The following is a 17,517-nucleotide window of genomic DNA, read 5'->3' as shown; positions in this document are numbered from 1 at the left end:
CACATATTAATAATGATAAATGATATAAAAATAATATATATATTTGTTAATAATTTATATTAAAATATAATATAAATAAATAATTGAAGAAAAACTAAAAAAAAGTTTAACTAATAATTTAAATAAAAACAATGAAAACAATAAAAAAACAAAAAAGCAAAAAAGAAAATGATTATAATAGGCTTGAGGGTGCTGTTAGCCTTTCCCAATAATGGATGCTTAAACTAACATTTGTTATTAGGAAAAATTGCATCAAAATGGAACCAACTTTCACATGATTTTTATTTTGGGGAACGAACTTTCAAAATCGTCATTTTGGGGAACCAACTTTCACCTGATTCCTATTTTGGGAAACCAACTTTCAAAATCGTCATTTTGGGGAACCAACTTTCACCTGATTCCTATTTTGGGGAACCAACTTTCAAAATCGTCATTTTGGGGAACCAACTTGCACCTAATTCCTATTTTGGGGAACYAACTTGCAAAATAATTATAGAAAAATGGGAAAATTACACCAAAATGGAACCAACTTTCATAAGATTCATATTTTGGGGAACCAACTTTTAAAATCGTCATTTAGGGGTCTCTATCGAACTTTTTGTTTATTTAAGGGTCTGATTGATCTGTTGAACAGGTAACAAATAATTTAAGGGTCTCTATCAAACTTTTGGTTGAATTTGCCAAATTTGATTTAAACTTTAATATTGACACAGATTGGTTAGATATAAAAATCTTGAATGTGATATTTAATATTTATTTTTTATTGCATCAATTAATTTTTTCTATTAAATTGATTTTTTTATTGCATTAGTAAAAAACAATTTTTATCGTGGTAATTTGGATTTTTTTCGAAAAATCTTCAATTTGATATCTGAATTTAAAAAAACGAGATTTGAAATGGAAAATAGATTTTATTGCATTAATTTTTGAAAAGAAATGAATTTTAGTTATTTTTCTATAATTATTTTACAAGTTGGTTTCCCAAAATAGAAATCATATGCAAGTTGGTTCCCCAAAATGAAGATTTTGAAAGTTGGTTCCCCAAAATAGGAATCAGGTCCAAGTTGGTTCCCCAAAATGACGATTTTGAAAGTTGGTTCCCAAAATAGGAATCAGGTGAAAGCTGGTTCCCCAAAATAAAAATCAAGTGAAAGTTGGTTCCCCAAAATGACGATTTTGAAAGTTGGTTACCCAAAATAGGAATCAGGTGAAAGTTGGTTCCATTTTGGTGTAATTTTCTCTTTGTTATTATAAGTATTGTATCATTTGCATTTAATTTGAACAAACTTTTTATTGATTGGTTGGTTTTGATTTCAACCATGATTATAGATTTCAAAGCTGCATCACACTTTTATATATTCATCATCTTCTTCCAAACTATCATTTTTCCATCAACGTAAGATAATTAAAATCAACCTTATTTCATATTTGAAGAACACTCAAATCTCATGTTCTCAAGTCATCATTCTTGGTTTCACTTTTATTTTTGCACTATAATTTTTACAATTTGATTGGTTTTAATTTCAACCATGGTTACAAATTTTAAAGAATATCGTCCAAAAAATTTCATGATTTAACACAAAGATATTTAATCTGTCTATTTTATACACTTCATTTTGTTTAAGTCCGGTTAAGTAACATTTACCATTTGGTGGACACCTCTACAGCATAAAACATGATGTCAACCTATGGCTGCTGTCCCCTCCGCCGCATCTATGTCCTCTTATTACCACAACTTCCAAAACCTTCAATGACCACAACGGTTATGGCCTTCTCCCTCTCCTCACCAAAACTAAACTTCTGTAACCAAACCCCAGCAACACTTGTACATTTTAAATCATCCAATCGAAAATACGCAGCCTCTTTTAATTTCAAAGTCGTCAATGCTATCTCCAGCACCGGAAACTCTGGAACTCCGGCGGTATTGCCATTTACTCCGGCGGATAATGGAACTCCCCTGCCACTTAATCCCAAGTAAAACTCCTCTTTCTAATCAGTCGATTATCGTTTAATCGTCGTCTGAAATGGTTATTAAGTCATTGTATGTCCTTTAAATTTGTTTATGCAGGGTTAAGTCTCATACAATCTCAGTGTTTGTTGGAGATGAAAGTGGTATTATCAACCGAATTACAGGGGTTTTTGCTAGAAGAGGTTACAATATTGAGTCCCTTGCTGTTGGTTTAAATAAAGATAAAGCTTTGTTTACCATTGTTGTCTCTGGAACTGAGAAGGTCTTGCAACAAGTTGTGGAGCAGCTTAACAAGCTTGTTAATGTCCTAAAGGTTGCATTTTTGACTGTTTATAACTTGTGTTCGACCATGAGAATCTTCTTTCTAATCTAGTTGTTGTCTGTGTCAGGTGGAAGATCTTTCCAGGGAACCACAAGTAGAAAGGGAATTAATGCTCGTGAAGCTTAATGTTGATCCAGGCAAAAGAGCCGAGGTTTTAGCTTTTTACATACTTATAGTATAATGTTTCTTTACATTCAGAAAACCTGCAAATTTACTGCCCACTTATACATAGCTATAGAAATTCGAGAGAAATTGGCCAAAAAAGCAAGTGCTAGAATTTTACATGTATTCAAGATTGATACTCACTTCATTTACCTTCAGATTATGTGGCTAGTAGACGTCTTTAGAGCCAACGTCGTGGATGCATCAGCAGACTCGTTGACCATAGAGGTGACTTCTTATTCATTATATCTGAATTAGGGAGATTCTTGTTATAGAGCTGAAAAACAATAGACATTTCATCAAAATGAGCACAAGTGGTGTATTGCCATGGCCTCATGTGTCTTTTTGTGTTCTTGTTGCATGAAAATACCTATGTATATGATCTTTACGTAGCATATTTGTAGTTTCGGTCTAGTGATTCTTCTCTGGGTAATTCAGGTTACTGGGGATCCTGGGAAGATGGCTGCCGTTCAGAGAAATTTAGCCAAGTTTGGAATCAAAGAGCTCACAAGAACAGGAAAGGTGAGATGTGATGACTGATGAGCGTTTCAAAGAGCATATATGTTGGTTAATATCAGTTAACTGAGTTTGCTGCAACTTATAGATTGCTCTAAGAAGGGAAAAACTGGGTGAAACTGCTCCATTTTGGAACTTTTCTGCAGCTTCTTATCCAGATCTGGAATCCCCGACTCCTACGTCTACTGTTTCAAGAATTACTCACACGGTTGCTGAGAATCTTACTGCATCGTCAGGGGTACGCTGTTTAATCTTTTTGCAGGTTTTCTTGCAATAATTTTGTGTTCTCTTATTGCATATTCTTTATTTGAATGAAGGGTGACGTTTATCCTGTGGAGTACTACAATGGCTTTGAAATGAATCAAGTTCTTGACCCCCATTGGGGTGTGCTCTATGACGAAGATGTAAGATGTTCAATCTCTCGCCTTCCATTAATGTCGTATCATCATATTCACATATGAATTCTTTATTACGGAAAAGCATTTGCACCCCAGGAGGACCATATCTTATAAGATTCTCACCAAATCACATTCTTGGTCTCCAAGATTATGCTTCCATTAGAAATTTCTCAAAAGCTAATTTTCTTTCTGTAATGTGCTAAAATCTTTTAGCATCCTACCAGTGATCATCACCTAGCAAAAGGGAAAATAGTTTATGGGCTAATCATAGATTTCATTTTTGACGCCCGAATTAATGTTGCAGTCAACTGGTCATCAGTCTCACACTTTGAACATTCTTGTCAATAATGCTCCTGGAGTTCTCAATCTGGTCACCGGAGTTATATCCAGAAGGGGTTACAACATTCAGGTTTTCTTGCTTATGATCCATGCACACAAATACCATCTTTTTAAATGAAGATGTTATGTAATATTTAGCTATGTGGTTTTAAGAATTGTATTTGTAATTGGTTGTTTACAGAGTCTGGCCGCAGGTCCTGCAGAAATGGAGGGTCTATCTCGCATTACAACCGTGATTCCTGGCACAGATGAATCTATCCGCAAGTTGGTCAAGCAGTTCTGCAAATTGGTGGATGTTCATGAGGTGAGATACATTAAAGATCGATCTACTTATAAGTTGATACGATCATTTTAGTACTACAACTTGGAATATGAATTATTTTATGCACTTTTGGATCTTGTTACAAAATCTCAGTTATGTACTTCTATTTACAGTAAAATCTTGGTTCAACTACTCTAAATCCTCACAAAAATTTGAAACTCTACTGTATCTTTGTAGGTCAAAGATATCACCTACCTGCCATTTTCAGAACGCGAGCTAATGTTGATTAAAGTAGCTGTAAATTCTGCTGCTCGAAGAGATGTTCTGGATATTGCCAGCATCTTTCGAGCCAAGCCTGTTGATGTTTCTGATCATACAATTACATTAGAGGTCAGTTTCCCTTCCCACAAATTCCAAAAACAGAAGTTGCGTTTGGAAAGGTGGGATGTATGCAAACCTGACCTTGTATTCCAAAGAGTAGAGCGGCTGTTTACCGACCCTTTACTCCCTCCCATTTTTGTTTTTTCCTATTTTTTTCTTTCTGATAACAGTGTTTTCATATGCCAGCTGACAGGAGACTTTAACAAGATGTTTGCACTTCAAAGATTATTGGGGTCGTATGGAATTTGTGAGGTTCGTATCGGGAACTTTGTCCTTGCTATCGTGCAACTTATCGGGGTTCTTTTTATTTTTCATCTTCAATTCTTTGTGCACATTTACTTGCGAGTAGTGATTACACTAGAACACAATAGAAAGTTTCAAAAATGACGATTTTAACCTTAATAATATAGGGAGGATAAATTTCTTTGTCTCATAATTAAGAGTAAAATTGGAAAGTATAAGCTTACTTATGCAGATGGACACTTATTTTGGGACAAATTAAAATAACATGTGGATACTTATTTTGGCATGGCGATTGTAAAAAAGATGCTGCTGTTTGTTGTTTTCCCTCTTAATGGTCTCTGATTGCATTCTATTCTGAAGGTGGCAAGAACGGGTCGGGTGGCATTGGTGCGAGAGTCAGGGGTCGATTCTACATATCTACGTGGGTACTCTCTTCCGTTGTAGTACGTGCTGTATGTTGTAACACTTCTTAGCGGATCTGCATTATAATCACTGCAATTTCGCCATCTATAAACGATGTTCCTTGCATCCTCCATGATCCCTCATTTAAAGTCCACTGGCTTTTCCAACCGGTACAGGATCTTGTATACGAGTGATCGGGATTTGTTGCGTGTACTTTTACCACTCAAAAGAAGGAATAAAAAAAAAAAGGAATGCCTATTGTTTCTTTTGAAATAGACGTTAAGTCTGTTCATATCTTATTTTGCATACTCTACTTTTGAGTGAGATATACTGGATTGGTTTACTGTATTTCCTCGCTGTATTTCCAGCGGTTATTTGGCCTGTATCCTGTTGTATAAGTTATTAAGATACGGTTACTGTTTTCTTGTCTTATTACCATTTTCCCCTCTTACTGGAAACCGGTTGGGATCAGAACAGTTACGGCACGATTGGTTACATTACCACGAGCAAGGACCGGCAATGATAAGGCCGGCCCGACTGGTTAACCTCAAAATGGTATGATATTATGTGGTAAGCAAGCACACAGGAGACATAAATCCCAACTCATCTTGAATCTAAAGCACATTTATTTCCAATTATCATCTTAATTAATTAATTAATATGAGACTTTGAAAACTTTCTATACAACTCCAGCTTACCAATACTTCCTTCCAAACATTCAACTCAAATAAAAAGTAAGAATACATAATTAACACTTACACTCGGACCCAAAAAATCTCAATAAGAATGCCCTTTCCAAGAATCGCTTTCTCTTGTCAAATTGTATCAGGAACCAAGATTATCTATCACCTTCTTCAAGGAGTGTGCAGATCGCGTAAATGGTCAACAACGTCACGTGAACCGGTCAACCACTTGATATCAGAGCGATGTAGTACATTTGCTTGGAGTCGTGTAGAATTGTCGGGTTTCTGTTCCATTGGCATAGACCTGTCCGACAAGCTTTGAGTGTGACGCACTCGAACCCTGTGACATTTTCTCTCGATGGAACAGCTGCCCCTCACTTCAATCACCAATAAAACTTCCTTGTCACGAACGTCTTCACACCAGCAGTTTTGAGGAACACCATCTACGTATTCCTCCAAAGTCTCGTATCCTTGGTGATGAACTGACATCTCCACAATATGATTTGGTTCTATTACGCCGACCGTTGGCTTCACCTGGTTTATGCAGCGCACTACGATCATTAGCTGCCTTCATCATAGATGCATCACAATAATTGAAAAGTACTAATCCAACGTTTTGGATGTGTTTGGCATGCGGACAAGAGTGAGCAGGCAAGTGAAAGAATCTTGGAATGTTTTAGGTCTTTAATTTTACATGGGTAGTTTAGTAATTCACCATCCTGTCTATCCTTGGTTTTATACTGGTGGGAAAAAAACAGAGTCATGTCATGTCCCAATCTCAAGTCGCGCCAAACGTGATACAAGTTTCTGTTTCGTCGTATCTCGTGTACCAAACACACCCTTAATATGAACGCAACTATGAGTCCAATTATGTATCATTTTTACCCGTAAAAGTTCCTTCTCTAAACTTTTCTTTCCCTGTTTAGATCTTTAAGACGCAAGATTTCAAAAAAGAAAGAACGAATATTTCATGAAATAAAAGATGCGGTAGGAGCATCAATCAATGAAGAAATTTACCTCAAGCCATCGTGGAAATCCAAAAGAACCTCTCGCGTGGTGAATAGATGCTTGCTTTCCATCTTTAATGGTACCCTGACCTTCACATACGACTCTAAATAGAGCTTTGTCTTCCCCACACTTGTTGGTAATGCGCAAGATTGATTTATCCGTGTCCTGAAGAATTATATTGTTTGTACTGAGAATGGTATCGGGAACCTTGCATTGTTCTTCAAGAATATGCCTTATTTTCTTATTAGATTTGATAATTTCTCCGAACAGTTTTCTTCTTTTTGGCTCGTCAACTCGAGCCAGCTCCACACCAAAGATGCAACGCACAGGCTTATGATCACTATCTGTAACATCCATGCAAGCTTCATACCTGAAAAAAACAAGTCATTCAGAAAGCAAATAATCATTATGATGATGACCGTTACCCTAACCACAACTTTTATTAGTAGGGAATGATGATTGCACTGATAATATTGACTTGCAGTAATGTTGATGATGATGATATAAAGATGAAGACAATAAAAATGTATGCCTACAAAGTATAATATCAGGTACGAATTGGTGTAATCACCCTGATTACCATCAAATGCTTCTAATAAAATCATTTGCTCGTCTAATGTTTGAAAAAGAAACATGAAAAATTAGGTTCCATAAATTTACACGGAATTAAAGGCAAATGAGGTATTAGATGTCCTAATATCAATTTGTTTCTGTGACGCCTCTCTTGCTCAAGCAGTGTATCTTGATTACTTAATTTTATCTCTGTTCCAATGAAAATAGAATGTCAACAAGTGATCACAACAGATCTGTTTTCCTCAAATGATAGGAAATTTCTGGGTTTGAAAGATCCATTTAAGACATTCACAAGAGCCTATTTTAGAGTTGGAGCACACACTTGTGTTTATATTCATCCAGGATAGTAAAACACTAATTGGATGGAGCAAACTTACTGCAAAACTGAAGAAACTACAGGACAGTTCAAACTGCATGTGTATGATGAATCTGGACGGCTGTCCCGGTATAAGACTCGATCGCACCATGCAGGAATGCGCTTTTTTTCTCCAGAATCATACCCTACAACATGAGCGATTACACCATGTTAGCAACTTCACAACTTTGATAACTTCGTTTTGGGCATAAAAATGTAGAGGAGTTGTTAAAAAGGCTGAAAAGTTAAGCCACGATCCAGAATCAAACGAATATGGATACCAGCATTTATATATTTACCGTATTACATACCTGCTAAACCAGCCTGGTGCCTTTCAAACTTGTAGGTGGGGGGAAACATAATAACAGCTTCACGCATTCCTTGGAAAACACTGCCAGCCTTCATTTCAATATGCAGCTGATCCTTCTCTTTGAGCCAGTCAAAGCTTCTTTGAGAGATAAAATCTCTTGCTTCATCGTAAGATATATCATCGAGCCGATAATTAAAGTCACCTAGAAAGACAACCATGTCTGCCTCGGATATCTCTGGCAACTCATCCACAGACAGGGCACCCATAGCCTGAAATAGTATCAATTTCTGTCATCGTTTAATCTCAAGATTCTTCTAATAATTGGGCATATTCTTCATTTCTCTAAAAGAACAGTCATTGATACAGGCAAGGTTAACAACAAGAGAGACAACAGTGACATCAAAAAGAGAATGTACCTACATTTGCAACACGAGCCATTTGGATAGCAGATGACACTCCAGCTGCAAAAAGCAACACCGCCACCAAGCGAGAACCATAGAGAATCCATGATAAATAAGATGAGCAAGCAAGCAAGCAAGATAAGAAAAGGTATGGCGCCATACCAGCTGCTGCATTCGAAAGATTTGATGGACGACTGAAGGACATTGTCTTGTACACATGATCAAAATCAGCATTACGACGATTGACCGCTTCCAGGTGTGCAGCAAAGTGACAATTCACAAAACACATAGTCCGGCCATAGACTCTCATTCTCAAACCAACTGCTCCCTGTGCACAATAATGGATTAGTAATATAACTAAAATAATGGAAGATGTAAATGCTGGTTTAAGGATCAGCTACAGAGCAAAAATTTGTATGTGCATCGTTTGAAGCTCCAGTAACTCCAGTAAATTAGCATGATTGAATTGCAGCAGTTACCTTATTACCAATAGCATTTCCAAATCCGCATGGAACTGCTGCAACATCAATATCCCCAACATCACCTCTAATACTATTTCTGACCCTGAAATGACATTCAATAGTCAAGCACGAGACAGAGCACAGATAATGCACTCGATCTAAAGTTCATATAGAGAAGTTCAATCACCACACATTAGAATTGAGGAATTTTCGGGTGGAGAAACATTACAAGGAAAAACAAAAAATACAATTGAAAAGGGGAAAAGAAACAAGTGGGCTTGCTATAAATCGAAAACGAAATTAATTTGACGCGGAAAGAAAAGACCAAGTAAGAACCTTATACAGGTCTTGGGACAGTTTGAAGTTGATATTCTATAATTGGGAAAAATGATACAACCGAACACTTATGAAGTATAGGTGTTAATCATGGCATAAACCTTGCAATTTTTCTAGTCTACTTCAGCCAATCAAAAGAGTCAACTGAAACTCAAAAGTTGCTATTACAAGTAAAACATGCTTCGTTATACAATATTACGACTGGATGGTATGGTTTAAACGGAAAGGAATAAACAGTCCTCAACATTGGTGAATAACAAAATACTCACCATACTCCAATAAGCATGCCTGCCAGCTGTCTAGAACCAACACGATGAAAACTAGAACCTTCATCCAAGGTTTTCCCTATCATGTCCCGCCACCACTGCCCCGCAGAACTTCCCTCAAGGCCTACCTGCATCTGCAGGTAAAGAGAATTTCAAAATCAAGATGTCTCTACATGGAGCAGGATGTGGTTTGTTACCTAACAATCCACCCAAATCGAGTAAAAATGCAGAAAAGAAATGTCCGACATACAGTTTTTGATTTAGTTTAGTACCCTTCACCTTAAATGAGCAATGAATAGATAAACTTGTTATGTCAAAACTTTCTGGCCTACAAAGTTATGATTTTTTATCCAGAAAACCACTGTTAGGCACCATAGGCAAGTATCAATATGATATGTGAGTTGTCCATGCCTACTTGGAGAACAAATAGATGAATATAGTTAACCTGGGTGACAGAATGCAGCAGCCAACCATTCATATGTTGAACATTTTTTTACCCAAAAGAGAGAACAAGAAAGAAACATCATCAAATTCAAAAAATGGTCGTCATGTGCATGGAATCTCAAACTGAATCTTTTTAAAAAAACCAGCGTAGATCATATCACTGTAAAACCTTAATAGTTAACATGGTTCATTCAATAAGATCCACTGTCTCCCTTCCCCACCAACTCTTCTCTTAAATGCACCACAAGTGTCAAGTGTCAACATGAATATATTAATCCTACATGCCCTGAAACTACGACCTCATGAATATCTGCCCATAATAGACACAATTCATAGGAAAAGGAGCTCTAAGGAATCACTTGCCAACTTTAGCATGCCTGGACAAGCAAAAGGACTTTTTACACCTAAGAAAGTTTCACCTGTAGATAAAGAAATTCCTTCTCATCATTTTTGTTATAGAATACAGATTGGAAATCAAGTGATCCTGCCAATTATCTTATCCATAGAATACATATGTTTTAGTGATGTGTAACTCCTAAGAGAACAGTCTTTCAACTCCTAGGTAAAGCCTAAGGCAGAATCCCATCCCTAAAGGCTAAAATAATATTTGAAAAGCTTTCAGAGGCAATGGCAATATAATTTCCAAAGGTTTCGGTGTGGTATGTGTGATATATTTAAAAACCCCAAGGGTTATATGCACAAGGTGAGCTTAATTAACCATTACAGACAAATGCCAGAAGGTAATTCATGTTTCACTTAAAAAACTGTAATTCTTCTCATGAACCACTAGTAAGTACACAAACTTGCACAACGATAAGCATTTGAACTACATAAGATAATAAACTAAACTGAATACCATATAATTTGGTAAAGAAAGGTTGCAAGAACGATAAAATCCTAATGGAAGAAAGAGAATAGAGATAATCTAGATAACCAAACCAAACAAACCCAGTATCTCCTACAAGGAGGTAGGGTCTAGTAAAAGATAATGTAGACGAAAAATGACAAAAAAACTATGCATACATCCAACCATATTATATAGTCCATGACTAGACAGATGGCTTTGTACACTTTACAATCTAAGCTTACATTTTCTTCTGGTTCCATGTGGTGGATTCTACCCATTTTATGTTCATTTACCTATATTTCTCATGTGACCACATCTTCTACTTAAAGCATCCACCTTTGTATCAAAAAATCATTCTGCTAAATGTGATCCAACCATGTTAGAACATATTCTCTCATTCATGTCCAACAACGCCAACAAATTAAATTAACAAAAATCTAGAATGGAACTTATTGCCAAGATAATATGCTTTCATATTTTATGATACTCTCTCATTTAATGTTGAAGTATGCCAAGCAATTGAACAAACACAAATCAACATGGGTTTTGTAATCGTAGTCATAAGAGCATCTCCAACAGATTCCCCCAAAATGTAGAAAATAGAGATTTTGGGGATTTTGGACATGTTTTTTGCTCCAACAGATTCTCCAAAACCTTTCTCCAGAATGGAGAAAGTAGGAGAGAGAGTCTTAAAATCTCCAAATTTGGAGAACACCCAAATATGATTACAATGAGAGAGAAATATTATTTGATACATTTCCACCAACTGGGAACTTTGAAAATAGATATTTAGAGAGAAATAAAATTTTGTTAGACGAAACGAATATTATAATAATATAAGCAATGTTGTAATCTCCAAAATGGAGAAATAATTTTAGAGAATTTAATATTTCATTCTCCATTTTGTAGAAATTTTGGAGAATTTGTTGGAGATGCTCTAAGAATATTCACACATATGATGTTAGATTATCTTACAGTTTCTCTAGCAGCAGACATTGCAAGAAACCCAGCACCCATTTCGACCTCCTGCAACCCAACAGCAACAATGTCAACATCTTTGGCTGCAGAACCGAGCCAGGATATAAGTGAGTCTTGTGTTGCTCTTCCTTGGGCAACATTCCATGTGCCAGCCAAAATTCTAAAATTTTCTAGCCTTGTATATTGTAATTCTTTGCCAGATATCTCTGAACATAATATGCTATCTAAAGACCCTGGGGATGATATACACCATCCACGTATGCCGCCGTCATTGGCCAATGTAAAGATATAACCTGGCCCAACAGCCATACGAATGATAGGACTGCAATGAGCAACCCACTCTCCAAGCAAATTACCATCAAGATCCAGTACATGTAGTGTTCCACTTGCATACCCCACCCATATTCGTAATCCAAATGTACATAAGCAACGAATCGCATGGGAATTATATTGGAATTCTTGCAATCGGTTTCCGTTTGCATCCCACTTCGTGATTAATCCATTTGTAGATGCAGTCCAAATGGTCCCATCACTCGTTATGATCAATGCTTCAATTCTCCGGGAATCCTCACCAAAAGCTCCTTTGGCTGCAACTCGAAGGACAGCATCAGCTGCTCCCATTATTGCATTGCGTGAACGCTGGAAGAAACTAATTGCACTCTGTGTTTTCTCTTTCTTAGGATAAGATGCAAACTTCATCTTTGCCTCCTCTTCTGCTGTCAGATCCTGTATTACTGTCAAATTTTCGACTAGGCCGTCGATATTGAACACTTTCAACAACTCCCTTGTATAAGCATCCCTGCAGTTAGAATTTTTTTTAAAGGATGTGAGGATAGTACCACATAGAGATAACAGTTATATACAAACTTCCTACTATGTTTTTAGCTGCTTTCAATGATGCAACGTGTTCAAGAAATCCAGGAAAACATAGTTTTAAGCATTGAATAGTATTCCGCTTCGAAAGGGGTGCGTGCAAAGTTCAGTAAAATATTAGAAAGCCCAAGAGGAGATCTTTTCGAAAGTCAACATATGATGCCCACATACAAAGCCTAGAGAATGCATGATATAATACAAGTGGAACTAATTAATCTGATGTAGGAGCACATCATTACTTGAAAAAGAACCTATACATAGATTTCACCCAACACCGGTGCATATTTGTTTCGCTACCCTAAGAAAAGAACCAGCCATTTTATATGAATATTCGGACATCCAATCCACTTCAAAACTGGCAAAAGAGTAGTCAGTCATATGAAAGGTGCCTATTGTCTATTGTCATATGAATACGATTTAGCTTATTGGGGTCCCCTTGAATTAGTTGTGGCCTTTTGTGCTGCCAGAATAGTCTAAATTAGTTGCTGCATTAAATCCTCATATTGGATCACTCTTGGAAGATGAACTCTCTTATTATGTATGATAATGGGTGATTTAAAAGTTATTTCTTATGCTTGAAGAGTTCCAACTCATCTTTAAAGTTGTCCATATATATAGGCTACATGGACAGGAGTTGATAAACATTAATAAACCGATAAGCTCTAGATAAGACAAGTTGTACATAACCCTATATCTTAAGAGTTACCCGTTCCCAAGTTAGATCATATGAGTTGACACATCCAACTTGTCACATACAGACTAATCTGTGATTCATCTAACAGCTATGTCAACATATCTAAAACCTAATCTCATGAGCATACCATCTTCTCAACGACAGAGGTTGGCAACCTCAATATGCTTCGTGAGCTCATAAAAAATCTGATTCTTGGAGTGCATGGAATTTCCATCAAAAACCAGTTGAGGACAGAAAGTATGTATTACTACACAAAAGTTTTCATGCATAAATATTGCAGATTGTTATAGGCTTCAATATGTTACCAATATTCCAGTAATAATATATAAGGTATCATAGCTTTGAACTTCTTCTGATGGAATTTCAAACGAAGGACTTAGAAACCCCCAAATACTAGATCTGGTATTGCATTTTTTATGTGGTGACCTGTTCATTACTTCCCTGTTGTAAAAGCAGCACTCATGCCTTCCTTGGCCTAATCTTTTGTTTCATCCAAAAATCAAAATCAACTAATTGTCAAACCAAAAGGTCAAACAGAAAGTCTACATTCATTTAAAGAGAGCGATGGAACATTCAACACAAACAACAAACTATAAGCCCCTTTTGTTAATCACACAGGTAGCAATAGACAGCCAAAGAGGCAATCAAGTCACACAGGTTAATGTACTATGTGATGCCACAAACAAAACATCTAGACCAGAACCGACCAGGTCAGTTACAGATTCAGTAGTGAACCTCCGACATCATATGGAACCTCTCCGGTTCAATTTGTCAGCAAACCTACACACGAGTCGCCTATCTAGCACCTTAGTACAGCCTCAGGCTGTCAGGCAGCAGTGAAGGAAGAAGTTAGGGTGTATGGCACCTCACTACAGCTTTCAGAGGAAGACAACAAAAGTGACCACGTGTGAAGTCTTAAACAACAGCCTGAAACTGCAATTATGAGATGTCGGCATGGGTGAGCCAGAAACTTCAGTCGTAATTGGTAGTTGAGGTAAAGGTGGCTGGCAATTTGGCTTTTGGATTGGGAAGTCAAAACTATAGTGGCTGCAAGCAGGGAGCTGCATTGGTGGCTAGTATGGTGGGCCTATGGTCTTTTCGGTTTTGGAGCACTCAGCTCTAATCCCCATGTAAAAGAAAAGGCCCAATAGAATACTCTGTTATGGAGAGAAAATTATTATATATGTACACAGTACATAATGGGTGGCAAAGCCATATAGTTAAGAACATATATGAATTACTGGTGTCCTAACACTTGGCACTGTCATGGCTACTAAATTAGTCACTTACCATAATGCAGATGACAGAGGCCCTGCGCTCCAAACTTTTGCCGCAGAACGATCAGATAACATATATTTAACATCTGCTGCAAGTATACTACATGAGATGCCATTCGTAGTGAGTTGGTTCTTGAGATCGATGTACGACCTCTCAATGACCAAAGCTGCCACATGTTTTTCCTCTGTTGTCAACAAGAGAGCCTTTTCAATGGCTTCCCAAGGCCAAACAATTATTGCACCACCCTCAGATCCAGACCATAGATCACCTGGATAAAGTTCAGAATCAGATGAATACCATAGTTGGCTAAAAAGAAAATCAGAGTGCCAGAATACAGCAATTTGATTTAAGTGTTGTATAAATTTTTGAAACATGGTATAGTTATTATTCCTCTAGCTAGTTTTAACATTCTAAGCACATGTTTCCATTTTCTGTTCATCTAAATAAGCATGGATATATCTGTTCGCAGAAGGATGCTCACAGCGTCAAGATTGTTTAAATTTCATACAACCCAAGGACAAGAAAGTTGCAGATAATGATTTTGTTTGTATGAGAAAAGCTCTCTTACATGCCGTATAAACATTTAAATTAAAATATTACCCAGAGCATCACAACTGAAGCAACTACAATTAAGCTAGGCTAGCAAATAGTGTGTCGCCAAGAGTGTACACATCCCAGTAACCGTTGCACATTCAGGTGAAATTGGCTCATCACAGCAATGACAGCATGGGTTGGGTTCCGGTCACGGACGGACCCAGGGGTGGTTGTGGTGGCACGTGCCACCGTATTGTCCCTCCATTGTAAGCTAAAAAAATTAGGTTCGTGAAAGGTGCAACTGTATTGTTTTAGAAAAGACCCGTTTTCATGAGAAGGTGAGAAGACAACAACCTTCACACAATGTAATGTAACCAGCTTATCTTTCGACCTGTGAATATAACATTATATTGTGTGAAGGCAATTGAAGACAACAACCTTCACACAATGTAACTTACATACACATTTTCAGGTCATGTGAAGGTTACAACAATATTATGACATAACATTCACATAATATAAAGATATCTTCACCTTTTCTCACCTTCTCATGAAAATGAAAATTTCTCCATGATCCCAAGTCTCACATCATTGATATAACTCCAGAAAAAATTTAGCATGCTAAGCCAGAAACAACTGGTATGAGAAAATAAGAGGCCAAGTGCAAGAATTCCTTCTAAAAGTACTTTGATATTTCATATAGACTAGAAATTTAAAAAGAAAATTGTTATATGAACTCCTTCTGAAAGTACTTTGATATTTCATATAGACTAGAAACTCAACAAAATAGTTATATCTAAAAGATATTTTGTAGAAGTCCTGTATATAAGGTAGTTCATAAAACATTAGAGTATATAACTTTTCCAAGATTTTACTTGCACTTTTTTCATATTTCTTGCTAGTCATGAACCCTGGTCTTCTTGTAAGGTGATATCCACCCAGATAATATATTAGAGTGCATAAATTAGGCCAAACTTGTACATATTTGAAATTTGATGTACTATCACCAGCATAAGAAGTACGCCAAACTGTGGTTGTCAAACAATAGCTAATAATCATGTTCCACTCTAGTCATCAAAACCATATCGAATCAAATACATAATATTCCAAGAAATTTCAATGTCAATAGATATCAGCAAAAAAATTTGAAATTTCCACAAAAGCAAGATATATATTACCATAGGACGAGATGGCCATCGATAAAACAGGTCCACGATGAGCCTGCCACGAAAGGCGCTCTCTGAAAGGAACCTCGGGTTCATCAGAAGATTGAAACATTTTCCAACAGATAATCTTCCCATCCTTATGACCGCTCCAGACCATCTTGTTCCCATCATCGACCACCAAACACAACGTAGGCGACGTCCTCACTGACTCACGAAACGGTACTTCAACCTCATCTCCCCCCTCCCCCATCCCTGCGGCATACATATTCTTCATATCCCACACCCTAACACCGCACTCAGACCCCGCCCACAGTTGCTTCCCATCCCCAGTCCCCTCCAATATCCTAAGGAAACACCCAATCTGTGTTTCCCTAAGCGGATGGGGCCGAAATTCGAGACTCGGCGGCCGGCCAGGATGTACAGCAGCCCTAACTGGTAACTTAAACATCCCACGCCCTCCACCACTACCTATGAATTCCGGTAACGCCTGTTTAACTTCATTGTCCTTTCCATCCACCGTCAATAACTTCCGGTCTAGATACTGCATCATGTAATCCAGCCGATTTCCGGCGGCCTGCACCAAAGAATAATCACCACCAGTACTACCACCGCCGCCGCCGCTCCCAGTTGAGTACATCCCATCTTCCGATGACGAATCGTAGAACCGATCAAAAACCATAAGGGGTTTACTAGTGCTAGTGTTGTTATCAAAATCTTCTTCACCATCATCATCAAAACTAATCAAATTCGGAGAATTGCGACCAGAATTTACTTGAGGACTTGCCGGAGAGGAGTTCAACGATGAGAAAAGGTCATCAACGGCATGATCCCTGTCAGCCATAGCTGAATTACACCCACAGACGTATAGAAAGAAGTTGAAAAGGCCGATATCCAGAAAGAAAAAGGAGAAAATCTAGGGATAGGAAGAGATCGTTTTGTAAATGTGTTTGTGTTTCAGACAAAATTGAAACTGCTGGGAGAGAGAAGGTGGGAGATAGGTGAAGAGTACTCGTTTTTATATGATGATGGAGTGGAGGCACGTTTACTAGGTGTGTTTCTTGTTCTTTTCTACAATTATTACACCTTTATACCTCAAATTTGTAACATACCATAATTTATAAATTATGAATATCCGATTTCTATCGGTAATTTTGATCTGGAAGAAGACATTTTAAAACGACCGATTTTGATAAAGAGGTTCAGATATCAAACCCGTTATGCGTCTTATGCATTCAACAAAGTTGTTTTATCGCTTTCCCATCTACGTCGTGATCAAATTAGACATTAAGGATCTTTTTTCAGTTTCTATGACATCA

General features: G+C 37.3%; 2 protein-coding genes across 5 annotated transcripts; one reads left to right on the top strand and one right to left on the bottom strand.

The window, feature by feature from the left end:
• The first annotated feature begins 1,673 nt into the window (after window positions 1–1,673).
• On the top strand, window positions 1,674–5,366 carry LOC112512854 (acetolactate synthase small subunit 1, chloroplastic). The gene is made up of 12 exons (XM_025118992.1): window positions 1,674–1,974; window positions 2,069–2,282; window positions 2,359–2,442; window positions 2,613–2,681; window positions 2,892–2,975; window positions 3,058–3,207; window positions 3,287–3,373; window positions 3,672–3,776; window positions 3,888–4,010; window positions 4,206–4,358; window positions 4,536–4,601; window positions 4,953–5,366. Exons 1-12 carry the CDS (start codon window positions 1,676–1,678, stop codon window positions 5,034–5,036), a joined length of 1,518 nt encoding a protein of 505 aa, XP_024974760.1. The 5' UTR covers window positions 1,674–1,675; the 3' UTR covers window positions 5,037–5,366.
• A 252-nt stretch (window positions 5,367–5,618) lies between these two features.
• On the bottom strand, window positions 5,619–17,216 carry LOC112510473 (type II inositol polyphosphate 5-phosphatase 15). 4 transcript variants are annotated; one of them, XM_025115906.1, is made up of 11 exons: window positions 16,214–17,216; window positions 14,514–14,769; window positions 11,654–12,455; window positions 9,391–9,521; window positions 8,804–8,888; window positions 8,487–8,652; window positions 8,344–8,384; window positions 7,925–8,192; window positions 7,636–7,759; window positions 6,695–7,055; window positions 5,619–6,211 (listed from the first exon to the last, which is right to left on the bottom strand). In XM_025115906.1, exons 1-11 carry the CDS (start codon window positions 17,040–17,042, stop codon window positions 5,849–5,851), a joined length of 3,426 nt encoding a protein of 1,141 aa, XP_024971674.1. In that variant the 5' UTR covers window positions 17,043–17,216; the 3' UTR covers window positions 5,619–5,848. The 4 variants fall into 4 exon arrangements, with proteins under 4 accessions (XP_024971674.1, XP_024971665.1, XP_024971691.1 ...); XM_025115923.1 differs by adding an exon at window positions 6,563–6,605 and having other exon boundaries at window positions 6,131–6,211; window positions 8,344–8,652; XM_025115897.1 differs by having other exon boundaries at window positions 8,344–8,652.
• Between the last annotated feature and the right edge of the window lie 301 nt (window positions 17,217–17,517).

Source organism: Cynara cardunculus (genome assembly GCF_001531365.2).
Source record: "Cynara cardunculus var. scolymus isolate 2C chromosome LG 1, CcrdV1, whole genome shotgun sequence".
Lineage (NCBI taxonomy): Eukaryota > Viridiplantae > Streptophyta > Magnoliopsida > Asterales > Asteraceae > Cynara > Cynara cardunculus.
Note: the sequence above shows the minus strand (reverse complement) of the source record. Positions and strands in the feature narration are given on the sequence as shown.

Bases quoted from the DNA above. Each gene is read 5' to 3' on its own strand.
- LOC112510473 (XM_025115897.1), bottom strand. From the start codon at position 17,042: ATGGCTGACAGGGATCATGCCGTTGATGACCTTTTCTCATCGTTGAAC. The intron at 14,770-16,213 runs GTAATATATATC...AACTTTATCCAG, and splicing joins GATGGCCATCTCGTCCTATG to GTGATCTATGGTCTGGATCT. The intron at 8,653-8,803 runs GTAACTGCTGCA...TATTGTGCACAG, and splicing joins GAAATGCTATTGGTAATAAG to GGAGCAGTTGGTTTGAGAAT.
- LOC112512854 (XM_025118992.1), top strand. From the start codon at position 1,676: ATGATGTCAACCTATGGCTGCTGTCCCCTCCGCCGCATCTATGTCCTC. The intron at 2,976-3,057 runs GTGAGATGTGAT...TGCAACTTATAG, and splicing joins AGCTCACAAGAACAGGAAAG to ATTGCTCTAAGAAGGGAAAA. The intron at 4,602-4,952 runs GTTCGTATCGGG...TCTATTCTGAAG, and splicing joins GGTCGTATGGAATTTGTGAG to GTGGCAAGAACGGGTCGGGT.